Source organism: Cherax quadricarinatus, chromosome 88 (genome assembly GCF_038502225.1).
Source record: "Cherax quadricarinatus isolate ZL_2023a chromosome 88, ASM3850222v1, whole genome shotgun sequence".
NCBI classification, from domain to species: Eukaryota; Metazoa; Arthropoda; class Malacostraca; order Decapoda; family Parastacidae; genus Cherax; species Cherax quadricarinatus.
The window spans coordinates 6,293,342-6,321,141 of NC_091379.1; the positions used below are offsets into that span (position 1 = coordinate 6,293,342).

Genomic DNA, 27,800 nt, shown 5'->3' on the forward strand with positions numbered 1-27,800 from the left:
GGTAAGACACATATGCAACAGTTAGGTATCTTTATTATGAAACGTTTCGCCTACACGGTAGGCTTCTTCAGTCAAGTACAGAAAAGTTGATAGAAGCAGAAGATACTTGAAGACGATGTAATCAGTCCATCACCCTTAAAGTTTTGAGGTGGTCAGTCCCTCAGTCTGGAGAAGAGCATTGTTCCATAGTATGAAACAATATGGAGATGAAGTACGAACGAAAGTTCAGGTAAGATCCCAAATGGGATGAGCGGGGAAGACGGGACAGATGAAGAATAGTGCTGGAGAGGAGTGTTCTTAGTCGTAGAAATAGAGCCAGGGCTTAACCCAGCAGCAAAGGCGATCGTGGGACAGATATTGACAAGAGAAATTCCGGTTCTTCTGTTGGGACTCCGGTGGGGTGAGCTGGGAGTAAGGGACTTGCGACGTTTAGAGCTAGAGAGGAGTGCAGAACTGAGTCATGTCTTAACCCAAAAAGCTAAGGCGAACGTGGGTCAGAGAATGGTACCTGTCTTAGAAGGTACCTGTCAGCGGATCCAAGGTTATTTGTAAGTAGGGTTAGGAGCAGGATCATGCAAGGAGTAGAAAAGGTTGTGTTGGTTTGTGGGTCTGCGAATGTCTTCGTCAAGGAGAGAGGTCCAGTAGTCATGTCGTGTCTCAAGTTTGTCTATCTGTCTGTCACTGAGCCTCTTCCAGTACAGATTCAGCGCAGGGACGTCTAACTGGGCATGGAGAGACTCGCTTGTGGCGAAGTCCTCCCATCTGATATCAAGCACCCAGCGCAGCGCCTTGTTCTGGACACGCTGCAGTTTAAGTAAGTTTGTTTTTGCTGCAAGAGAGAGGGCTAGAGGAGAGTAAGTTATCAGAGGACGTATTAGGGATTTGTAGAGGTGTAGTTTGGTGCGTTGAGAGGCATGTTTCAGCTTGTAGAGGCCCGCAAGGGCCTTACTAGCTATTGCATGCCTTGAGTGAATGTGTCCGTGTAAACGAAGAAGGTAGTCAAGATTAACGCCAAGGACAGTGACAGATTGTGTGATAGGGAAGTAAGTGCGGGTGTCAGCTGTTCTGAGTTCGACAGGTAATGGAGGATCACGTTTCCTGTAGTTAAAATACGTAATGCTGGATTTTGCTGCATTGGTTTTGATCCTCCATTTTTGTTCCCAGATGGCTATCCTGTCAACCTCATTTTGTGTTTTGTGTGTGAGTGTATCTATATTGGCATGAGTGATAAGTTGTGTAATGTCGTCTGCATAGGCTAGTGTGATGGAGTTGTGGTATATAGGTGTTGGAATGTCGTTAGTGTATAAAATGTAGAGGGTAGGGGAAAGGACAGATCCCTGGGGTACTCCAGCATTTAGTGTGAAGTAGTCAGAGTAACAGCCTTGGAATTTGATTCTCATGGTACGGCCGTCTAGGAAGTTGCAGAGGAGTTTACGAGTATTGAGAGGCAGGTTGAAGTTAGTGCAGAGTTTGTACTTGAGCCCCTCGTGCCACACAGTGTCAAAAGCTTTTTCAACGTCTTTTGCAACCAGGGCTGTCCTGACCACCTCAAAACTTTAAGGGTGATGGACTGATTACATCGTCTTCAAGTATCTTCTGCTTCTATCAACTTTTCTGTACTTGACTGAAGAAGCCTACTGTGTAGGCGAAACGTTTCATAATAAAGATACCCAACTGTTGCATATGTGTCTTACCTAACAACCTGTCGGTATTTTATACCATTTTAATGTTCAATCTGTCAGACACTGCAACACAAGGGTATCTTGGTACAGACCTGCAATCAACTTCGACAACTTCCACTAGTGAGAGCGGCTGGATTTGAGAGGGACCTGACCTTTCAACATCTGAGTTCTTACCTCTCCTAGTGGCCTACGTCTCACCTCTTGGCGCTATAAAAAGCTCCATTCTGTCACTTCATCTCCATATTGTTTCATACTATGGAACAATGCTCTTCTCTAGACTGAGGGACTGACCACCTCAAAACTTTAAGGGTGATGGACTGATTACATCGTCTTCAAGTATCTTCTGCTTCTATCAACTTTTCTGTACTTGACTGAAGAAGCCTACTGTGTAGGCGAAACGTTTCATAATAAAGATACCTAACTGTTGCATATGTGTCTTACCTAACACTATATAAAGGCCCCATTCTGTCACTTCAACTTCATATTGTTTCAGACAACGGAACAATGCTCTTCTCCAGACTGAGGGACTGACCACCTCAAAACTTTAAGGGTGATGGACTGATTACATCGTCTTCAAGTATCTTCTGCTTCTATCAACCTTTCTGTACTCGACTGAAGAAGCCTACTGTGTAGGCGAAACGTTTCGAAATAAAGATACCTAACTGTTGCATATGTGTCTTACCTAACAAGAAAAGAGCTCTTCAGATCATCAATTCTCCACGCATCAACACCGCTCCCAACAAAGTTATAATTCTTCCCAACAGCCAGGTTGCACTAAACGTCTCAAAAGTACTTTCACAAGCTAACACCAGAGTCGCCATCGCTTCTACCACTTCAATAAAGGATCTAACCAGGACAAAACCCAAGCACCACGAACCAGTCAATGCAGGAGTTTACACTATACCCTGTGGAGGCTGTGACAAGATCTACGTAGGTGAAACAGCAAGAAACCTCGACACCCGCCTCAATTAACACATATACGCATGTAGGAACGACAACTTAAACAACGCCTGTGTACAACACCGAAATTCCACCAATCATCTTATGAAATTCAGAGACGCCCAATTAGTGATAAAAGAAAATAATTTCCGCACACGCAAGTGCTTTGAATCAGCACTGATCGCTGTTTCGAATACAATTAAACAAAACAACGGCAGCTTCACCATCTCCGAAGTCTTAGCAAGAATCCTCCTGAAAACAGTAAACCCTGCCATCACATAGTCTCTCCTGTTATACTACACAAAGCACAGAGAGTGAACACTGAAACAAGCTGCCTCATTCCAGTTTATATTTGTCCAACCTATTTTTATGTTACCCAAGTAATAGCTTTTATATCCTTTTACTCATGTACGAATTATTTGCTCTACCATATTGTATTACTTTTGTCACTACTACTACTACTACTACTACTACTACTACTACTACTACTACTACCACTAGTGAACATCGAAATGGTACCTCACTAGTATTCACCTCACTCTGAGCCTTTATATACCCTCTGTGTCCATGTATTGTTTGTAATGGCTTGATAAAGCTCCTGGAGAGCGAAACGTTGCCACAATAAATGTCACATTAGTTGCACTTGTGTCCTTTTACTTTACACAGGGTTGTTGATGCTAGGACCTTGGGTAGTTCAAATTTAGGTTAGATGAATACATAATTGAGAGGGGTTGGATTTGAGTGGGACTTGCACATGAGTAAATAGAATTATCAAAGCTTATTTCTTAGACAGCATTGAAAATCGGGTTGGGCAAATATCCTATTAATAAGATGGATTATGATGGCCGTGCCTAGTATGGGCCAACAGGCCTCCTGCAGTGTTCTGCCTGTCTTATGCTGTTAAGCCGTCATTGGCCCTGATAAACCCCAACAAGAAGCAGCAGCAGCATCAGCAGTGCTGTCGTTACTTTCTTGTTAGACTTCTCTACAGTAAGTATTTTAACTATTCAACCTTTCAAGGGAGGTTCCTTGATGCTGGTGAGGGGCTCTTGATCTAGGTAATTGGATCTGTACTCCAGTTCCCTGAATTATGTGTGTGTGTTGTTAGGTGAGACACATATGCAACAGTTAGGTATCTTTATTTCGAAACGTTTCGCCTACACAGTAGGCTTCTTCAGTCGAGTACAGAAAAGTTGATAGAAGCAGAAGATACTTGAAGACGATGTAATCAGTCCATCACCCATAAAGTTTTGAGGTGGTCAGTCCCTCAGTCTGGAGAAGAGCATTGTTCCGTTGTCTGAAACAATATGAAGTTGAAGTGACAGAATGGGGCCTTTATATAGTGCCAGGAGGTGAGACGTAGGTTGCTTTGGGAGGGCAGGTCCCTCTCAAACCCAGCCGTTCTCACTAGTAGAGGTTGTCTAAGTTGATGGTCTGTACCAAGATACCCTTGTGTTGCAGTGTCTGACAGAATGAACATTAAAATGGTATAAAATACCGACAGATTGTTAGGTAAGACACATATGCAACAGTTAGGTATCTTTATTTCGAAACGTTTCGCCTACACAGTAGGCTTCTTCAGTCGAGTACAGAAAAGTTGATAGAAGCAGAAGATACTTGAAGACGATGTAATCAGTCCATCACCCTTTTAATGTTCTCCCTGAATTATGCCTGAATACCTTCCATTCCCCCTATTCATCACAATCCCTACAGGTTTGGCGCTCCGCCATAATATTAATAATAACTAGTAAGTTTATTTAGGTACATGTACGTAGATGAATGGTTCAGAGAACCGACACGTTGATAAATTAGACACATGTGCAACTCTTGGGTATCTTTATTGAGGAAATGTTTCGCCAGACAGTGGCTTCATCAGTCCATACAAAGGAGAATTCAATTCAATTCAAAGTTTATTTTCTATAAGGATTACAATGCTGAGTTTACAGAATTTGGTTATTGTGTGGTTTACATGTAGTAAAATAAACTAGCCATAACTTGTCCTCAATAATTCTACCTCACTTTAAGAAATACTCAATTGCCCAATTTTATTCTAAAATCCCTATTATTGCCCAATTTTGCTGTAAACTATATTGATCAAACTTATTGTAAACTTCTTTTATTGACCATTATATTCTATACTTTTTTAAACTAGTATTTTCAACTACAACTTTTATACTATCCTGTCTACCATCTTACTAGCATATTATAACCAAGTCATTGCCATTTTTATTTTTATCATTTTTTTTTATTCTTTTGCTACCTTAACTTGTGTATTTTATCCTGTCAATTTAAATCTAGTTATACTCTAATTCTTGTAAACAACTTATATAAGACCTTAGTGCAATTACAATTGAGAGTCTTGTGCCTTTTTTATATTATTAGATTAAACTCAGTTGTACTATAGCTCATTCTAGCTCAATACATAGTCAATACCAAATTCATTATATTAGACCATAGTGCAATTACTAGTGAGAGATTGGTGCTATTTTTAATTTGTATTTTTATATTATTAGATTAAACCTAGTTGTACTATAGGTCATTCTAGCTCAAAACATAGACTCCACAAAAGTCATTATATTAGACCTTAGTGCAATTACAAGTGAGAGTCTTGTTCTATTTTTAATTTGTATTTTTATATTACTAGTTTATACCTAGTTGTACTTTAGTTCAGTCCAGCACAACACATAGACAACATCAACTTCATTATGTGTAGTAATGACTATACTCTATATGACCAAAATACTCTAGCTATATACTTGTCCAAACTTCCCACCACTACAGATATCAGTACTAGAACTCAACACACAACTCAGGATATAAATAACCATAATTTAAACCTAGAAGATGATTGATCACGTTGACCCTGATCTAAACCTCCATAATCTGGCACCCAATCAAAACCTATTGGAAAGTAACTGCCTTTACTACACAGCATCACAAGCCAGCACTATCCTTAACAATGCTAAATGTCTGTCAGTACTTAACTACAACATCAGGTCCTTAAGCAAACATGATGATGACCTCCTGGCACTCCTTGAATCACTAAAGACACCCTTCTCCTGCATTATTCTTACTGAGACCTGGCTTAAGCAGGACAAAATAGATATCTACCCTCTACCAGGATACACAGCAATTCACAACTGCAGACCAAACCAAGTTGGGGGTGGTATTGCAATCTATTACTCTAACCAATTATCTTGTATTAGCACCACTTGCTTTAGTGATGAATATGGGGAATACATTTTTGCTAATTTTACTGTAAAAAACCTTAAGACACCTATAACAATCGGTGCCATTTACCAGATACCTCACACAAACATCCCAAATTTCAGTGAGAAATTAAAGTCACTAATAACAAACAGACAAATGAATAAGCACCACCTTCTCTTAGCTGGAGACTTCAACATCAACCTTGGCTTACTAGATGATCAGCCTGTAACTGATTTCATCAACAATATGAACAACACACTTCTCATACCAACAATAACTAAACCAACCAGGGTCACTGAGACAAGTGCAACCATAATATACCACATATGGACCAATATACTAGCCCCCCCTTAAATCAGGGATAATCACAGATAACACTACAGACCACTACCCTACCTTCCTCCTGACAAACATTAGTAAACCACCACTTGAATACAACAAAGTCTCATTTAGACTCCATGACGAGGCCTCAATAAGGAAGTTCACAGCTGACCTAGAGACTGTTGACTGGCCTACAGAATTCTCCAAGGCCAATGGTATTGATGACTGGACAGACATTTTTCTTAACAAATTACTTAGACTATACAACAAACATTGTCCTATAAAAACGAAACAGATCACAAACAAACGGCTTGGTTGCCCATAGCTAACCAGCACCATTCTGAAATCCATTGACAAGAAACACCAATATGAAGAGCAATATAGACAGGGCGTAATACACAAAGATATTCTTAAACACTATTCATCAGTTCTCACCAAAGTAATAAAGAAAGCCAAACAACTATACTACTCCAGTAGATTCACAGACACATAGAGGAGATATAAAAAAAAGACCTGGAAAACACTCTCAGATTCTAGGGATCCACAAACTGAAAAAAACCAAGAATATTGCCCTAACTAAACCTAATGAAACACCACTACATCCCACTGACACAGCTAACAAGATAAACGACTTCTTCTCAACCATAGGATCTAATCTCGCCAATAAAATCCCACATACCAATGTCCATGCCGGGGACTACCTAGATGGGAATTTCCCAAATTCCTTCTATCTTGCTCCAACTGAGCCCTCGGAAGTCACCGAGATTATAGTCACTTAAAAATAACTCGGGGAATCTGTCTCATGTCCCACCATTACTGTACAAGCGAGCGGCCCATGTCCTTTCGCATGCTATTTCATTACTTTTTAACAAGTCACTAGAAACTAGCACCTTCCCGAAACTACTCAAGATGGCAAGGGTTACACCAATACATAAAGGTGGTGACCCTACAGACTTAAACAACTATAGACCAATATCAAACTTACCATTGCTATCCAAAATCTTTGAGAAACTCGTGCACAGGAGACTATATTCATTTATAACGGCACAAAACAAACTCAACCCCTGCCAATTTGGATTCAGGAAAAATAAAAGCACTAATGATGCAATCATAAAAATGCAAGATCTGCTTTACACAGCATTGGAAAATAAGGAATATTCACTAGGAATTTTTATTGACCTAAGAAAAGCTTTTGACACAGTAGACCACGACATCCTACTCCACAAACTTGACCATTACGGTATAAGAGGCCATGCGCTTGCTTATTTCAAATCTTACCTTACTAATAGGTATCAGTATGTCACCATTAAAGACACAGCATCAACAACACGGCCACTTGATACTGGAGTTCCGCAGGGAAGTGTCCTTGGTCCCCTGCTCTTCCTCATATACATCAATGATCTTCCATACGTATCCCAACACCTGAAACCCATTCTGTTTGCTGATGATACGACTTATGTCATCTCTCACCCTAATCTTGCCACCCTCAACACCATTGTTAACGAGGAGCTGATCAAAATATCGACTTGGATGACAGCCAATAAACTTACGCTTAACACTGACAGAACCTACTATATTATGTTTGGTAGCAGAGCAGGAGATGCACAAATTAACATTAAGATCGACAACACTCTAATTACCAGACATAATGAGAGCAAATTCCTAGGCCTATACCTTGACAACAACCTGAATTTCAGCACCCATATCCAACACATAACCAAAAAAGTATCCAAAACGGTTGGGATCCTCTCCAAGATACGATTCTACGTGCCGCAAAATGCCCTTCTCACACTATACCACTCACTTATTTATCCATACCTCACCTATGCTATTTGTGCTTGGGGATCAACTGCAGCAACACACCTAAAGCCAATAATAACCCAACAAAAAGCTGCAGTAAGAATAATCACTAAATCCCATCCCTGGCAACCCCCCCCCCACTCTTCATAGATCTAAACTTACTCCCTGTTCAGTACATCCACACTTACTACTGTGCAGTCTACATCTACAGGACCTTAAACTCCAATATCAACCTTGACCTAAAACACTTTCTTGATAGTTGTGACAGAACCCACAGGCATAACACCAGACACAAACATCTCTACGACATTCCCCGTGTCCGACTAAACCTTTACAAAAATTCAATGTATGTCAAAGGCCCTAAAATCTGGAACACCCTACCTGAGAACTCTAGAACTGCAGACACATTCATCACCTTCAAAACTACCATTAGAAAACATCTCGTCTCCCTGATACACCCCATCAACTAACTACACGAATACCACCTGGTGGTTCACACTTAAACTCACTCACCCATTTGACCATAAACAGAAATATTAATCTCAATCTTAAAATAATGAATCCTATGATACTCCAATACTGAAACTATGTACTGTGCCAAAACAAAAGCATTCACATTCCTAAACTCACAAACTAGTATTTAGTCACTTAGCCATAATACCAACTTACCTCATAATTTGTAATATTTTAAAATAAAGAATTAAACTAAGTCTGCCCGAAATGCCTAGCCATGCTAGGCATTCTAGTGATACACTCTGTAATCATTATTTAACTACATGTAAACCACACAATAACCAAATTCTGTAAATTCAACATTGTAATCCTTATAGAGAATAAACTTTGAAACTTTGAGTGTACCACTAGAACACTAGCATGGCTAGGCATTTCGGGCAGACTTAGTTTAATTCTTAATTTTAAAATACAGTATTACAAATTATGAGGTAAGTTGGTATTATGATTAGTGACTAAATACTAGTTTGTTAGTTTAGCAATGTGAATGCTTTTGTTTTGGCACAGTACATAGTTTCAGTATTGGAGTATCACAGGATTCATTATTTTAAGATTGAGATTAATATTTCTGGTATAAACCTTGGTAATAAATACCGACAAGTTGGTTTAGAAAGACACGTAAGCAAACACTATAACATATTTATTAGAAAACGTTTCAGTCCTGGAACCTTGATCACTTCTAACATACAGAGGTAGAAAGACATTATATATATAGGCGGAGAGTGAGATGTGACGCACGTGACCTGAGGAATGTCATAAGAACATAAGAATGGAGGAACACTGTAGAAGGCCTACTGGCCCATGCGAGGCAGGTCCTTATCAAAACAACCTCTGCCTATGATGAGGATGGGTAGACGATGAAATCATGTGACTCCTGTGTTGTTGGGTTGGTGCTGCTTAAGTATCATGTATGCCAATGTTTTTGAAATTTTGTAGTTTCCAGTGTTGCGTTCTATAGTGTCGGTGACGGTGATTAGTGAGGCTTCTAGGCACCGTCGGCGTCTGAGGTCTGGTTCGGTGAGAACGAGTTGTGCCTCGTTCCAGTTCATCAAATGCCCCGTGGAGTCTCTGTGGAGGACACAGGCGTACCTTACATCGTCTCTGTTAGAGGCATTTCGATGCTCATTCAGGCGGACTGCAAGATCTCTGCCTGTCTCGCCTACATATTTCTTGGGACAGAACCCACAGGGGATAGTGTAGACGCCTGCTGTAGAAGTTAGAGGTGTGGGGCTGCGAAACGCAGCCCCACACCTGGATATGGGTGTTGGATATGGGTGCTGAAATTCAGGTTGTTGTCAAGGTATAGGCCTAGGAATTTGCCCTCATTATGTATGGTAATTAGAGTGTTGTCGATCTTAATGTTAATTTGTGCATCTCCTGCTCTGCTACCAAACATAATATAGTAGGTTTTGTCAGCGTTAAGCGTAAGTTTATTGGCTGTCATCCAAGTCGATATTTTGATCAGCTCCTCGTTAACAATGGTGTTGAGGGTGGCAAGATTCAATTCAAAGTTTATTCTCTATAAGGATTACAATGCTGAGTTTACAGAATTTAGTTATTGTGTGGTTTACATGTAGTAAAATAATTACAGAGTGTACCACTAGAACACCTAGCATGGCTAGGCATTTCGGGCAGACTTAAAATAAATCTTGAGTTTAAAATATTACAAAATTATGAGGTAAGTTGGTATTATGGCTAAGTGACTAAATACTAGTTTGTGAGTTTAGCAATGTGAATGCTTTTGTTTTGGCACTGTACATAGTTTCAGTATTGGAGTATCACAGGCCAACTTATGACTAGTTAAGATTCATTATTTTGAGATTGAGATTGATATTTCTGTTTATGGTCAAATGGGTGAGTGAGTGTAAGTGTTAACCACCAGGCGGTATTTGTGTAATTAGTTGACAGGGTGTATCAGGGAGATAAGATGTTTTTTGATGGTAGTTTTGAAGGTGATGAATGTGTCTGCAGTTTTAGAATTTTCAGGTAGGGTGTTCCAGATTTTAGGGCCTTTGACATACATTGAATTTTTGTAAAGGTTTAGTCGGACACGGGGAATGTCATAGAGATGTTTGTGTCTGGTGTTGTGCCTGTGGGTTCTGTAGCAACTATCGAGAAAGCGTTTTAGGTCAAGGTTAATATTGGAATTTAAGGTCTTTTAGATGTAGATTGCACAGTAGTAAGTGTGGATGTACTGAACAGGGAGTAAGTTTTGATCTATGAAGAGTGGGGGGGTGTGTTGCCAGGGATGGGATTTAGTGATTATTCTTATTGCGGCTTTTTGTTGGGTTATTATTGGCTTTAGGCGTGTTGCTGCAGTTGAACCCCAAGCACAGATAGCATAGGTGAGGTATGGATATATAAGTGAATGGTATAGTGTGAGAAGGGCAGTTTGCGGCACGTAGTATTGTATCTTGGAGAGGATCCCAACCGTTTTGGATACTTTTTTGGTTATATGTTGGATATGGGTGCTGAAGTTCAGGTTGTTGTCGAGGTATAGGCCTAGGAATTTGCCCTCATTATGCCTGGCAATTAGAGTGTTGTCGATCTTAATGTTAATTTGCGCATCTCCTGCTCTGCTACCAAACATAATGTAGTAGGTTTTGTCAGTGTTAAGCGTAAGTTTATTGGCTGTCATCCAAGTCGATATTTTGATTAGCTTCTCATTAACAATGGTGTTGAGGGTGGCAAGATTAGGGTGAGAGATGACCTAAGTCGTGTCGTCAGCAAAGAGAATGGGGTTCAGGTGTTGAGATACGTTTGGAAGATCATTGATGTATATGAGGAAGAGCAGGGGACCAAGGACACTTCCCTGCGGAACTCCAGTATCAAGTGGCTGTGTTGTTGATGCTGTGTCTTTAATGGTGACATACTGATACCTATTAGTAAGGTAAGATTTGAAATATGCAAGCGCATGGCCTCTCATACCATAATGGTCAAGTTTGTGGAGTAGGATGCCGTGGTCTACTGTGTCAAAAGCTTTTCTTAGGTCAATAAAAATTCCTAGTGGATATTCCTTATTTTCCAATGCTGTGTAAAGCAGATCTAGCATTTTTATGATTGCATCGTTAGTGCTTTTATTTTTCCTGAATCCAAATTGGCAGGGGTTGAGTATGTTTTGTGCCGTTATAAATGAATATAGTCTCCTGTGCACGAGTTTCTCAAAGATTTTGGATAGCAATGGTAAGTTTGATATTGGCCTATAGTTGTTTAAATCTGTAGGGTCACCACCTTTATGTATTGGTGTAACCCTTGCCATCTTGAGTAGTTTCGGGAAGGTGCTAGTTTCTAGTGACTTGTTAAAAAGTAATGAGATAGCATGCGAGAGGACATGGGCCGCTCTCTTGTACAATAATGGTGGGACATGAAACAGATTCCCTGAGTTATTTTTAAGTGACTTTATAATCTCGGTGACTTCCATGGGCTCAGTTGGAGCAAGATAGAAGGAATTTGGGAAATTCCCATCTAGGTAGTCCCCGGCATGGGCATTGGTACGTGGGATTTTATTGGCGAGATTAGAACCTATGGTTGAGAAGAAGTCGTTTATCTTGTTAGCTGTGTCAGTGGGATGCAGTGGTGTTTCATTAGGTTTAGTTAGGGCAATATTCTTCGTTTTTTTCAGTTTGTGGGTCCCTAGAATCTGAGAGTGTTTTCCAGGTCTTTTTTATATCTCCTCTTGTGTCAATGAATCTACTGGAGTAGTATAGTTGTTTGGCTTTCTTTATTACTTTGGTGAGGACTGATGAATAGTGTTTAAGAATATCTTTGTGTATTAAGCCCTGTCTATATTGCTTTTCATATTGGTGTTTCTTATCAATGGATTTCAGAATGGTGCTGGTTAGCCATGGGCAACCAAGCCATTTGTTTGTGATCTGTTTCGTTTTTATAGGACAATGTTTGTTGTATAGTCTAAGTAATTTGTTAAGAAAAATGTCTGTCCAGTCATCAATACCATTGGCCTTGGAGAATTCTGTAGGCCAGTCAACAGTCTCTAGGTCAGCTGTGAACTTCCTTATTGAGGCCTCATCATGGAGTCTAAATGAAACTTTGTTGTATTCAAGTGGTGGTTTACTAATGTTTGTCAAGAGGAAGGTAGGGTAGCGGTCTGTAGTGCTATCTGTGATTATCCCTGATTTAAGGGGGGCTAGTATATTGGTCCATATGTGGTCTATTATGGTTGCACTTGTTTCAGTGAGCCTGGTTGGTTTAGTTATTGTTGGTATGAGAAGTGTGTTGTTCATATTGTTGATGAAATCAGTTACAGGCTGATCATCTAGTAGGCGTGAGAGATGACATAAGTCGTGTCATCAGCAAAGAGAATGGGTTTCAGGTGTTGGGATACGTTTGGAAGATCATTGATGTATATGAGGAAGAGCAGGGGACCAAGGACACTTCCCTGTGGAACTCCAGTATCAAGTGGCCATGTTGTTGATGCTGTGTCTTTAATGGTGACATTCTGATACCTATTAGTAAGGTAAGATGTGAAATAAGAACAGGAGGAGAATGAGGTAATCAGTCCCTCAGCCTTGAGTCGATGTGGTCAGTCCATCAATCTTGAATAGAATACGGCATAAGTGCGGAGAAGCAGCTTATAAACCGTATGGCAGGAGAGGTGTAGCAGTCGTAGTTGGTGTCACATTTATTCAATCCTGTCAGACACTGCAACTTCTTGGGATCTTAATACTTTGGGAATTCTTCGCTTGCCTAACCCTTGGGCATGACCTACTTCCACATTGAACAAATGTGACACCAACTACGACTGCTGCACCTCTCCTGCCTACGGTTTATAAGCTGCTTCTCCGCACTTATGCCGTATTCTATTCAAGATTGATGGACTGACCACATCGACTCAAGGCTGAGGGACTGATTACCTCATTCTCTTCCTTTTCTTCTAGATTCTCCTTTGTATGGACTGATGAAGCCACTGTGTGGCGAAACGTTTCCTCAATAAAGATACCCAAGAGTTGCACATGTGTCTAATTTATCAGGTACAGGTATACATAAATAGTTATAATAAATAGTTTACTACACTATCACTGGAGACCCACTTAGGATATCCACTTCCCACATTTTAAGTCGAGATATTTTCCTTTGGAATCTTTATGAATCAGATTTTACCATTTTGTAACACACAAGCCTTAGATAAGATAAGATTTTCTTCGGATTTTTAACCCCAGAGGGTTAGCCACTTATTTCCATTGTGGTCCTCAATCTTGTCCCCCAGGATGCGACCCACACCAGTCAACTAACACCCAGGTACCTATTTGCTGCTAGGTGAACAGGACATCAGGTGTAAGGAAACGTGTCGAAATGTTTCCACCCGCCGGGAATCAAACCTGGGCCCTCCGTGTCTGAAGTGAGAGCTTTAGCCACCGGGCCTCATCACTAATATATCACAAAAATGCACACTAACTTGTTGGAAACAACACTTTATCAGTCAGAACACATGCTAGGAATGCACCTCATTTATAAGTCAGTCTTCCTGTTCAGTAATGTCTATGGAAGAATTATTTAGAATAGAGTTGCTGCTGACCTTGTGCAAATTTAAGTGTCAGTCTTTTCTTAGGTGGAAAAGCAAGACTTACAAGGTGAAAGTTCTGTTAATGTAATGTGTACAATACCTTTGTAAGTAGCCTAGGCATTAATTCTGGCTTCTTCCAAATCAAGTTTAAATGATAATTAATTTTCAAAGATCTGTTAATAAATCATAATACTGTAGTATTTTAATACAGGTGATATATGTAAGAGAAAGATCACAGTCAGCAGGATTCAAAACCACGTCAGGAAAGTGGCAAGGTTCCCTAAGTGATGCTCTAGACTACTCAGCCACACTTGGGGAACCTTGCCACTTTCCTGACATGGTTTCGAATCCTGCTGACTGAGATCTTTCTCTGTGTGGTACATTTACAGGTGATAAATATAGCTATTTTTGTAGTATTGGAGGCAAATTTTATTTAAACAGGTACGTACTATATGCCTTTAACAATATCACACAGTTCAGCAAGGTTCTCATGCATAGACTTTATAGTGTGGTAATATTGGCAGGTCATGGCAGGAAGGGCAGGCTTGACGGCCAAACAAGCGGCTGCTGCCCACTTGAGACTTCCTCCACTGCCCTCCACACGTGACCTTGTCAAGCTCTACAAACTGCGAGCTGTGAAACAACTGAGCCAGAACTTTCTAATGGATCATAAATTAACCAGCAAAATAGTTAGGAGTAGTGGGCGTGTTCGAGACTGTCATGTATGTGAAGTTGGGCCAGGGCCAGGAGGCATCACGCGCAGCATTCTGGAACAAGGAGCAGCACAACTCACTGTTATAGAAAAGGATCCAAGATTCCTGCCAACATTGGAAATGTTGAAAGATGCTTCAAAAGGAAAACTTGATATTGAATTAGGTGATGTTCTTTCATTTAATATGGAAAAAATATTCTCTTCAGATCTTAGACAGCCATGGGATGGTCATCTTCCAAAAATTCATCTGATAGGAAACCTCCCTTTTAATGTAGCGACGCCTTTGATTATCCGCTGGTTAAAAGACATTAGTCTAAAGCATAATGCTTGGGTGAATGGTCGTGTATGCATGACACTCACGTTTCAGCTTGAGGTAGCCCAGCGCATGGTAGCACCACCAGGACATGTGCAAAGATGTCGTTTATCTATTATGTGCCAAAACTGGTGTCATGTAGTACATAAATTTACAATTCCTGGTCGAGCATTTGTGCCAAAACCAGATGTGGATGTTGGCATTGTTCACTTTATTCCTAGAATTGAGCCACAGATACCTCTAGATTTTGGGTTAGTTGAGAAAGTTATACGCTGCATCTTCTCTTTTAGGCAAAAGTATTGTAAGAGGGGCGCTGGTTTGCTTTTCCCAGAGTCTCAACGGGATGAACTAGTGGAAAAGATGTTTACAGTTGCAGATGTAAACCCTACTCTGCGACCATTCCAACTCGCATTGTCTGAATTTAACCGCCTGTGTCATACATATGCTGCCATTTTGGAACAACAGCCATCTCTAGAAAAATTCAATTCCCGAGAGAGAAAAATAATCAAGGATGACGTCGATTATGACAGTGATGGTAATGAAATATGAACAAGTGTAAATACTACGTACATGTATTTTGATGTAGTGTGTTATGAGAGCCTCAGCTCAGTCTAAATTAACAACTGGGCCAGGGATTCCATGCTTCAAAACTATGCGACTAAGCACTTATAGTTTTACTCGCTGATATTTTGTCTAGAGTACATTTATAAAACTTGCTAAAGAGAAATGAGATCTTAATGTACAGTATACTAAATATTCTTTCATGAGTGAGCTGTAAATGTTGGTAATTATGTATTAGTTTGATTATAGCTGAAATGTTCTATATCATAAAATGAAGTTTAACCTGATGCAGTACAGTATACTTTTAAAATATGGAAAATCAAAATTTGGAATGATGGTGAAAATGTTTGGTTCTTTTTATTTTGAGTTGTCCTGCCTCAGTGGGAGATGGCCAACTTGTTGCTAAAAAAAAAATTCTTAATTAAATTTCATGTTTTCATTATGTATTGCAATGTTTTTCTACAGAATGTACACATATACAGTTTAACAAAAAGTGTAAGAAATTTATTTGTTCCTAGGCAACTTCTATACTGTATTGTGTTTATGCTATGTTGTAACTGTTTGTATGTACGTAATACTGTACATAACTTTTTAACTTACAGTTTTGTTTAGTACAATATTTTAATTAAATTAGAAACACATGAATTTAATTCTTTTGTTGTTCTTAGAATGATTTTTGATGTACACCTACCATCCGACTTACGACTGAGTTCAGTTCCGAGAAACCGGTCGTAAGTCGAAACGGTCGTAAGTCGAACTTTACTACTGAATATCAACAAAACATTTTTATAATGACTTTATTTTATTGTTTTATTTTGGTATTTCATGTTTTACTTTACTTTTTATGTTGTTAGTACTGTATTTTATACTGTAAGGTTTAGGATAAACACTGTGTACAACACAAATAGTTAAATAAAAGGACACAAGTGCAACTAATGTGACATTTATTGTGGCAACGTTTCGCTCTCCAGGAGCTTTATCAAGCCATTACAAACAATACATGGACACAGAGGGTATATAAAGGCTCAGAGTGAGGTGAATACTAGTGAGGTACCATTTCGATGTTCACTAGTGGTAGTAGTAGTAGTAGTAGTAGTAGTGGTAGTGACAAAAGTAATACAACATGGTAGAGCAATTAATTCGTACATATTGTATTACTTTTGTCACTACCACTACTACTACTACTACCACTAGTGAACATCGAAATGGTACCTCACTAGTATTCACCTCACTCTGAGCCTTTATATACCCTCTGTGTCCATGTATTGTTTGTAATGGCTTGATAAAGCTCCTGGAGAGCGAAACGTTGCCACAATAAATGTCACATTAGTTGCACTTGTGTCCTTTTACTTTACATATTGTCGGTAATTCTACCAACTTTATTACAACACAAATAGTTGTTTATTTCCCAGAAATTTGGCATAAAAAACACGGTCGTAAGTCGAGCAGGTCGTAAGTCAGATGGTAGGTGTATATTAAGTTCTCGGGTGTTTATAATAGAATGTAAAAAGGTTTATTGTTTTAACTGAACTGCCAAAGCAAATAAAAATTCTTTCTAATATTCAGAAACAAGCTAAGTTGGTTCAAATGTCTTCAGTGAGTTCTCAGAATTACTTTCACACACCAATAGCTGCTCTAGATGGGTCATCCTGGCCATGTTCATTGATCACTTGTTGTCAAGGTTGCTTGCTATATTGAGATTAAAACCCCTAAAATAGGAATTAAAGTAAACTTTGAGCCTATACATACCATGAGTTACAGACCTCAGTGTTTACAGCAAACATCTGATAAAACTTGTTAATAGAGGGAGGGGGGTGTCTGATTTACTGAAAATTCTTGTATATTGAACATTTCGATTAAGATGTAATCCACTTACCCAATTGACTGCTCAGCTATGCAATGTTAATTATGATTATACAGTATGCTGTAGTTACATTGATATCTGTCAGCATTTATTCTGTTTATTTTACCAGTAAAATAATTTAGCAATAATATACACCTACCATCCGACTTACGACCACTCGACTTACGACCGTGTTTTTTATGCCAAATTTCTGGGAAATAAACAACTATTTGTGTTGTACAGTGTTTATCCTAAACCTTACAGTATAAAATACAGTACTAACAACATAAAAAGTAAAGTAAAACATGAAATACCAAAATAAAACAATAAAATAGTCATTACAAAAATGTTTTGTTGATATTCAGTAGTAAAATTCGACTTACGACCATTTCGACTTACAACCGGTTTCTCGGAACTGAACTTGGTCGTAAGTCGGATGGTAGGTGTACTTATAAAAAATGACTTAATTCTAAACTAAGGCAATGCAAATGCTGTACAATTCCTCTGACTAGTTTGGAGGGTACTACTCACAGCCTAACCTCAAGACAGATCTCTTTTATTACCTGATTCATTGGGCATTACTGACAGCCTACAACTCTCTAGAGCTATAATAGCCTGGCCTTTTTTTTACTCATTAATTTTACAGACTGAAGACCTGTTATCTTGGCTCATTTCAAAGCCGAGCCCTATCTAAGGTATGTTGGCACTCCCTGGGATGTGACCCACAGCAGTTGACTAACACCCAAGCACTTGCTTACTGCTAGGTGAATAGGGGCAGCAAGTGTAAGTAAACATGCCTAGCATTTCCATCTGTGCCATGGATCAAACCATGAACCCAGTATGTGAGCTGACCACGTTACCAACCGAGCCACTTCCCAAAAGAATAGGTCTAGTTTTCCCTTTCAAAGGAAGGAAGGGGGTAAAATTGTTGCCTTGATGTCAAACTTGTTAAGAACTCTTTATCCAAGGAAATGGAGCTATCTTCTTCAGATTAAACCTGATTACCCAATGGAAAAAAGTCACTTTGAATTTTTTGAGTTGTCCTAGGTAATTTACTATGCAAACCACCCACTGTGAAAAAAAAAAATGTGAACTTCCAAGCACTTCCAGGATTTCTCACATTATGAAGGACCTTGATAATGTAAGAAATCACAAAAGTGCTTGGAAGTTCACTATTTTTTCACAATGGCTATTTTGCATATTGTGATATCACCTGTTAACTGTGATATTATTGCAGCATATGTTACTATGTATGTATGATAACTGTGTTTATGTAGACCTGTACCTAAATAAACTTATGCATCCCTTCCCATACCTCAGACACTATATAACCCTTATGGGTTTAGCACTTCCCCATGAATTTTATTACTGGTCCAGTTTCCTCTTGAAAACTGACTTTTGTTGCACCCATATTTATTCAGACCATAATCATAATCTTTATTTCAGTATAATACAATGTTTGAACAGAGATGGGTGACATTTAGGTGTGCATGCTGAAAGCCCATTGTTATGTAGAGCATTTTGGGCAAACTTAAGCCTAACTTAAGGATTTTAGCTAAAATGGCAATAACGAATTGATTTCTTATACATATATACCGTCTTTAAAGGGTCATAAACAATAATACTTTAATTGAGCTATGTGTAGAAAGAGATTTGGTAATAAGTAATACATATTTTATAAAAAAGAGGATAAATAAATATACAAGGTATGATGTAGCACGTAATGAAAATAGTTTGTTAGATAATGTATTGGTGGATAAAAGGTTAATGGGTAGGCTCCAGGATGTACATGTTTATAGAGGGGCAACTGATATATCGGATCATTATTTAGTTATAGCTACAGTTAGAGTAAGAGGTAGATGGGACAAGAGGAAGGTGGCAACAACAAGTAGGAGGGAAGTGAAAGTGTATAAACTAAGGGAGGAGGAAGTTCGGGTGAGATATAAGCGACTATTGGCAGAAAGGTGGGCTAGTGCAAAGATGAGTAGTGGGGGGGTTGAAGAGGGTTGGAATAGTTTTAAAAATGCAGTATTAGAATGTGGGGCAGAAGTTTGTGGTTATAGGAGGGTGGGGGCAGGAGGAAAGAGGAGTGATTGGTGAAATGATGAAGTAAAGGGTGTGATAAAAGAGAAAAAGTTAGCTTATGAGAGGTTTTTACAAAGCAAAAGTGTTATAAGAAGAGCAGAGTATATGGAGAGTAAAAGAAAGGTGAAGAGAGTGGTGAGAGAGCACAAAAGGAGAGCAGATGATAGAGTGGGAGAGGCACTGTCAAGAAATTTTAATGAAAATAAGAAAAAATTTTGGAGCGAGTTAAACAAGCTAAGAAAGCCTAGGGAATGTATGGATTTGTCAGTTAAAAACAGAGTAGGGGAGTTAGTAGAAGGGGAGAGGGAGGTATTAGGTAGATGGTGAGAATAATTTGAGGAACTTTTAAATGTTGAGGAAGAAAGGGAGGCGGTAATTTCATGCACTGGCCAGGGAGGTATACCATCTTTTAGGAGTGAAGAAGAACAGAATGCAAGTGTGGTGGAGGTACGTGAGGCATTACGTAGAATGAAAGGGGGTAAAGCAGCTGGAACTGATGGGATCATGACAGAAATGTTAAAAGCAGGGGGGGATATAGTGTTGGAGTGGTTGGTACTTTTGTTTAATAAATGTATGAAAGAGGGGAAGGTACCTAGGGATTGGCAGAGAGCATGTATAGTCCCTTTATATAAAGGGAAAGGGGACAAAAGAGATTGTAAAAATTATGGAGGAATAAACTTATTCTTCTATGAGTATACTAGGAAAAGTGTACGGTAGGGTTATTATTGAAAGAGTTAGAGGTAAGACAGAATGTAGGATTGCGGATGAACAAGGAGGTTTCAGAGTGGGTAGGGGATGTGTAGATCAAGTGTTTACATTGAAGCATATATGTGAACAGTATTTAGATAAAGGTAGGGAAGTTTTTATTGCATTTATGGATTTAGAAAAGGCATATGATAGAGTGGATAGGGGAGCAATGTGGCAGATGTTGCAAGTATATGGAATAGGTGGTAAGTTACTAAATGCTGTAAAGAGTTTTTATGAGAATAGTGAGGCTCAGGTTAGGGTGTGTAGAAGAGAGAGGGAGACTACTTCCCGGTAAAAGTAGGTCTTACACAGGGATGTGTAATGTCACCATGGTGGTTTAATATATTTATAGATGGGGTCGTAAAAAAAGTAAATGCTTGGGTGTTCGGAAGAGGGGTGGGATTAAATTTTGGGGAATCAAATACAAAATGGTAATTGACACAGTTACTTTTGCTGATGATACTGTGCTTATGGGAGATTCTAAAGAAAAATTGCAAAGGTTGGTAGATGAGTTTGGGAGTGTGTGTAAAGGTAGAAAGTTGAAAGTGAACATAGAAAAGAGTAAGATGATGAGGGTATCAAATGATTTAGATAAAGAAAAATTGGATATCAAATTGGGGAGGAGGAGTATGGAAGAAGTGAATGTTTTCAGATACCTGGGAGTTGACGTGTTGGTGGATGGATTTATAAAGGATGAGGTTAATCATAGAATTGATGAAGGAAAAAAGGTGAGTGGTGCGTTGAGGTATATGTGGAGTCAAAAAACGTTATCTATGGAGGCAAAGAAGGGAATGTATGAAAGTATAGTAGTACCAACACTCTTATATGGGTGTGAAGCTTGGGTTGTGAATGCATCAGCGAGGAGGCGGTTGGAGGCAGTGGAGATGTCTTGTGTAAGGGCAATGTGTGGTGTAAATATTATGCAGAAAATTCGGAGTGTGGAAATTAGGAGAAGGTGTGGAGTTAATAAAAGTATTAGTCAGAGGGCTGAAGAGGGGTTGTTGAGGTGGTTTGGTCATTTAGAGAGAGTGGATCAAAGTAGAATGACATGGAGAGCATTTAAATCTGTAGGAGAAGGAAGGCGGGGTAGGGGTCATCCTCGAAAAGGTTGGAAGGAAGGGGTAAAGGAGGTTTTGTGGGCGAGGGGCTTGGACTTCCAGCAGGCGTGCATGAGTGTGTTCGATAGGAGTGAATGGAGATGAATGGTATTTGGGACCTGACGATCTGTTGGAGTGTGAGCAGGGTAATATTTAGTGAAGGGATTCAGGGAAACCGGTTATTTTTATATAGCCGGACTTGAGTCCTGGAAATGGGAAGTACAATGCCTGCACTCCAAAGGAGGGGTTTTGGGATAATAGCAGTTTGGAGGGATATGTTGTGTATCTTTATTCGTATATGCTTCTAAACTGTTGTGTTCTGAGCACCTCTGCAAAAACAGTGATTATGTGTGAGTGAGGTGAAAGTGTTGAATGATGATGAAAGTATTTTCTTTTTGGGGATTTTCTTTCTTTTTGGGTCACCCTGCCTCGGTGGGAGACAGCCGACTTGCTGAAAAAAAAAAAATTGACTTCTAGCAAAGATCACCATAAGGGGAATATTTAGCATGGTGGGCCTAATGAAGACGAGAAACTTGGTTCAGAGAACCAACAAGTTGATATCAAGATTAATGGACTGATCCCATCAACTCCAGGCTGAGGAACTGATCACCTCAAGAGGGGGAGCTGAAGGTTTCGGAGACCACTCCTTTATTTATGAACCGTTTACATTCAATTTTGGTGTACTATTAGAAGCTTATATTAAAGAGCCTTTGCTGAAGTTTCAATCATATCGGCCAAAAAGGAAATGAAATATGCAAAATTTACGAAAAATTACATTTGGCAGTACTCAAGTACTCAGTGGTACTTGGAAAAGTGGTTTTGACACTTTCTGCTGATAGAACACTTCTAATTCCATCATATTTGAAGCTCCAATTATATAATAAATCTTACGTTCATGCTAAAAAAAATAAAGTTTCATAACTTTTTTGACATTTTGGAAGATGTCGGTCTTGTTGCCCACACAAATCTGAAAATATTTGGGATAGTTCAGAAAGGTACCACAAAACTTGTAAAGCAATCATTCTTCTATGTTTGTTGTGAAAATCAAGTCAATTCATTCATAAATAAGCATAGAGAATCCATAAATAGGTAAATAACTTACTTTCGAGATATAGGCCGAATCTCCACGACTATGGTGCTCTTTGCACCTACTCCTAGGTTGAGGGACTGATTACCTCATCTTCTGTACATAGTTCTACTGTCTTCAAGTTATGTCCTAGAATTTGTATTGATAAAGCCACTGGATGGCGAAACGTCTACAATAAAGATGCCCAGATGTTGCACATGTGTCTTAATCTCATATAGGCCGAAGCGCGCGGCACCCCAGGTGCCCGGGAAATATTTTTTTCCCCGAAAAATTCGCTTTATTTTACACTTTTTGCGTGACCTACGAGTGTTTATTACAGTTAACCATTGTAAATCCGTTTTCTCTCATCACTGATGAGAGAGGTCGGACCCTCTCTTCACCTTCAGGGGAAATATCGATAGAAATTTTTTCCTTGGGGCGTCATATTATGCTATATATTATTTTTTAAGGTGTACTTTTTATGTTTATATGCTATTATTATATTGCATTATATCATAATAGATCAATTGTGATAGATAAATAAGCCTTATAATTGATATTAGCGTGGGTATGGAATATTTTGTTGGCTGGAGGTGTCGGCCATTTTGTGCACTATTCCCAGGGGTTCCCGATTGGTGCCGTGACCATATTAGCTCCGCCCGCTCGGGAATGATCTCAGATGGTGAATTTGTATTATATTAGACATAAAGATATAAGAAAACGATAACAATAACACGGGGAAAAAACGTAAACAAAGCCGAGTCAGCGCTTCTTACGCAATATGTCGCGTCAGCGCTGTCACCATGCCTGTTATAAATGGCTGTAATTCCTTTTAGAAACATCGTACAAGGATAATAGTATGATAATAAGATGTTATCTTCATTGTAGAATAATAAGAAAATATTATAACCTTTATACTATAATAATAAGGTAAAAGGACCCCAATGGAAATAAGTCACTCTGATTTTTTTGGGTTATCCCAGGTTCTCTACACATATGCTGCTATGTATGATAATTCTATGTAACTATTTGTGTATACCTGAATAAACTTACTTACTTACTTACCAGAGTGTAGCCAGAAAGTTCAGCTATTTTTTGGTAACAATAACTCAATTTTCATATTTCTTGGAGTGTTTTCTCTCTCCACGCTCCGAAACCTTCAACTCCCCCTCAAACTCCCTCTGATCTTCAACCATTCTTCTGTGTATTGGACTGAAGAAGCCACTGGTTGGTGAAACACTTCCAAAATAAAGATTCCCAAGTGTTGCACGAGTGTCTAATTTATCAACTTGGGATTCTGCATTAACCTGCATCATTTAACAAGTATAGTGTCACTGCACCGTTGACCATTTGGGAGGCAATGGAGGAGTACCTTAATGGTGGTGAAGGGCTCTTGATTTAAAGAATTAAAGGGACTCCTCCCCTTCCATTACCAGGGGCTGTATGATTTTTTAGTTTAATATCTATTATGTACCCCATACCCATCCTGTGGGCAGTAGTCAGAAGATTACAGAGGTACATAATGGGTCCAGGGACTGGGTTGCAAAGTTTTGATAGCTGAACAAGTTACAGTGGTAATGAACTATTTACATGTTTATATCTGGTCACAGTCATAGTGAGTTATTTATGCAGTCATGAATTAGGTCACACACATGCAAAGAAAAAATGTGGTAATGCTTTATTTACATTGAGCAAAGTCAAGGTATTTTCAGAATGATTTGGGCTGTTTGACCACTACAGGTTTAGTGCTTTATAATGTACACCTCCTGCTCTTACTGTAATACTGTACAGTAGTACATTTGGTATCATTTTGAATAAAGTAGGTAAAAACTACAGTGAATCCTTGATTTAACAGACTTAATACATGTACAGGGGAAGGGGTGATTGTTAAAACTGATTTTTGAGAATATATTTCTAGATTGTCATGGTAATGGACAATCTTTAATTTTAACAGGTTAAACCCATTAAACCCAAAAGTAAATTTATCCGGCTGACTGCAACAACAATGGATAATTAACAAAAATGAATAATTGTGGATTTAGTGGACTTTATCTGTTGCTTTTGAATGGTGTCAGGCCACAGACTTTATCTGTTAAATTTGAAATTCGTTAAATGGAGGCTTGTTCAATCAAGGTTTTTATTATATATTAGTTTGTACACTTTACTCTGTTCACTGATTAATGCACAATAACCAGTTGTTCTTGAACTAGCAGATTTGTTCACAAGACCTGATTATTCTTAAGCAGATTTGTGTTCAATTACAATATTATTACATTTATGGGGAAGTACTAAACCCATAGGGATGATACAGCGACTGGGAATGGGAGGCGACTCAGATGTGATCCTAGGAAGGGGTGGGTAGCTCCATTTACCTGGATCGAGAGCTTTAGATTTCATCACAAAAACTGGTTGCTTGAACTTTCCTACACTAGATATCAGGACTCATGAAATCGTAATGACATGATTGCAAACAAACCATACCGTGGGCGGGGATAGAACCTGCGATCAGAGAGTCATGAAACTCCAGACCAACGCGCTAGCCATTGGGCCAGCTGGCTACAAGAAGATTTGTCCAACTAGGTATATTTATACCAGCTGGCTCAGTGGCTAGCGTGTTGGTCTGCAGTTTTATGACTGATCACGGGTTCTATCCCCACCCATGGTATGACTTGATATCAGAATTGTCTTGAAAAATTATTTGATTGTTAGCAGAATAACTGGAGAGACAGCTTATTTAACATGCATGTAGCATCACCCTTCTTGGAGCAAGGCTGATCCAAGGAACTGGAGCTACTTTTTCCCCTTCCCCAGATGAAATCTGATTAACCCTCCCATTTCCCAGGCATTGTTTCGAGAGTTTCACTACTATTGGAGCCCAGCCATGGGCCAGGCTCGTCTGTTGCTTGCCTGGTCAACCAGGCTAGTGGGTTTAGTGCTTAGTTTTGATAATGATAATTTCCATGCATTATAAGGATGTTGCTGGTTTAGCATTTTGAAATAAATTTAATGTAATTTTTTGTCGCACCGTCCATCTCCCGCCGATGCAAGTCATCTTGAAAAAGAAGATGTGAAAGTTTGTCTTCTTTTCACGTTTAGTAGTTTATTGAGGAGAAGGGGTTACTAGCCCCTTGATTCTGGCATTTTAGCTGCCTTTACAATGCAAGTGGCTTATGGAGGAAGAATTCTTCACTTCCCCATGGAGATTAATAAAGTATGTACATATGTATATATATAACATGAGGGCTGGAGATATTTACAGTTTTGAACCATAGTATCAGCACCCCTCTGGCAAGACAGTGATGGAGTGAATGATGGTGAGGGTGTTTCTTCTTTTTTGAATCACCTTACCTCAGTGGGAGACAGCCATTTAGTTAAAACAAAAACAACAAATCTGTAGAAACAAAAATATGTGGAATACAGTATACAGTAATCAGAAAACACTAAGGAGAAAAAATGAGATATCTGTTGCAGTGCTACTGTAATGGAGTTATGCTGAAAATGTTTATTCTTCAGTGCTGAAAGATCCATAATGTTTGTTATAATTAAAAAAAGCATGTCTAATTTCAAAGTACTACTGTATCTTCAGAAAGGATGAGCTGGTACTCCCTTAAGTGGAGGTTCCTTGATGCCGGTGAGAGGTTCTTGATCCAGGGAATCGGATTTCCTGAATTTATCTTGAATGAATTCTATCCCGTCCCCACCACAAGCACTGTATGATCCCTATGGGTTTAGCACTCACCATAATGATGATGATGATGATGATAATCTGGTATTGCATTCAATTTCAGCGCCTGAGTATATTCAAGACATGGATAAGACAGTAGCAGATAAGTGGGAGCTTCTCTCAGCTCTATATCGTCATGGAACTGATGTGGAGGCCCTCGAAAAGGCCTTGCCCAACTGGAGTACGTCACAGTTAAAAGCTATAATTTACCGCTTCCGTCAGCGTGCAAGGAAGGTACAGTAGTTGATTGCTCTCTCTGTATATACTATAAAGCTTAGCAATAATGGTAGAATTACCGACAAAATGTTAGGTAAATGGACACAGATGCAACTAGTTGCATGAGTTGTATCTGTATCCATTTACTTTACACTGTAAAAGATGTTTATACCCCATATTCCATTATTTTATTAAGGGAACAAGGGTGAAGTTTGAAATAAATTAGTGTAATGGAAACATTGGGTTGGCCTTTTTAAATAAGAAATATGCTAGTCATATACTTATCTCAAACTCAAGACTCAAACTTTTATTTCTCCTGAACATAAATGAATATCATATTCTTATATGAATGTCAGAGCTTTCCTGGTATTCATTAGTATGAATATCAAAGCTTTCCTGGTTTGGCTGTATTCATATATGACTATCAATGTATACCAGGAAAGCCCCTGGTATGCAAAACATTTTGGGTTTACTAGAATTCACTTTTTAAAATTTACTTAACACTATTACTAACATGAAAAACATACATTTTCTGTAGATATAAGATGGTATTTATTTTACTAGAAGGTTATAGATTATTACAATAGGGATTAAATAATAAATAGGCTAGTATTTCAAGAGACCATTTTTATAGCAGTTAGTTTTCTCATTTTTTCTCATATTTGTAAGGTCATCAGATGAATTATCACATCAAGTTCGAAACACGGTTTTTGACTGTCTTTCAGAAATTGTGTAACCTTGAAAAATTTGAATTTTGGGGGCTTGATTGGTGAGAAGTTAAGCTACAAGTGCAGAAGGGCAGACAGACAGGTAAATAAATGAACATTACTAGCATTTTGCCATGGTTATCATATCAGCAACTCATTACTTCTTCAGAAACTTTTGGACGATGAGGAGAGAGATGTGAGACAGAAACCTCCACTGGAGCAGTGGATCGATCTCACTGCAAAACTCCACCAACTGCAAGGAACCTCCAACCAGCAAAAGAGGCACAGAGGACGTAAATGTCTTAACGAATTACCCAAGGATCACGCTCCTCTCATGAGCAAAGTAAAGTATATATGTACTGTAGTGTAAGAGTAGCCAGTATAGCATCAGTGACAAAATTATGAAGGGTATTATTATACAGGAGGGTTCCGCTTATACAGCAGGTTAGGTTCCGAGCTACTGGTATAAAGTGAAAATTGCTGTAAAGTGAATCATAGCCTTTTTCACTTTTGACTGCATATAAAAGCCTGATAACATGTTTATACTATCAAATATTAAGTGAGCAATATAGCTAGACCTGAAAAATACATATACTGTACACGCATTACTTTAAAATATTTTCATCCTTAGCTTATAGTGAGTGGTGAATATATTGTAGGAAGTCTGAGTAAATGAAGAATGGGTATAATTGAAAACTGCTCTGTCAGTGAAATGCTGTAAAGTGAAGCACTGTAGAGTGGGACCT

General features: G+C 38.9%; 1 protein-coding gene across 14 annotated transcripts in view; it reads left to right on the top strand.

Annotated features, from left to right (window-relative positions):
• Positions 1–3,374: 3,374 nt before the first annotated feature.
• mtTFB1 (mitochondrial transcription factor B1) overlaps positions 3,375–27,800 on the top strand; it is a 42,922-nt gene continuing 18,496 nt past the window's right edge. For 2 of the 14 annotated variants that reach the window (XR_011394506.1, XM_070103937.1), the window contains exons 1-3: positions 22,963–23,089; positions 26,196–26,365; positions 27,224–27,397. Coding sequence is in view for 13 of the 14 variants with exons in the window: in XM_070103937.1 (XP_069960038.1) it covers positions 22,978–23,089; positions 26,196–26,365; positions 27,224–27,397 (456 nt within the window). In the remaining variant the exon portion in view is untranslated. The other 12 variants (XM_070103940.1, XM_070103943.1, XM_070103941.1 and 9 more) reach the window with 12 other exon arrangements.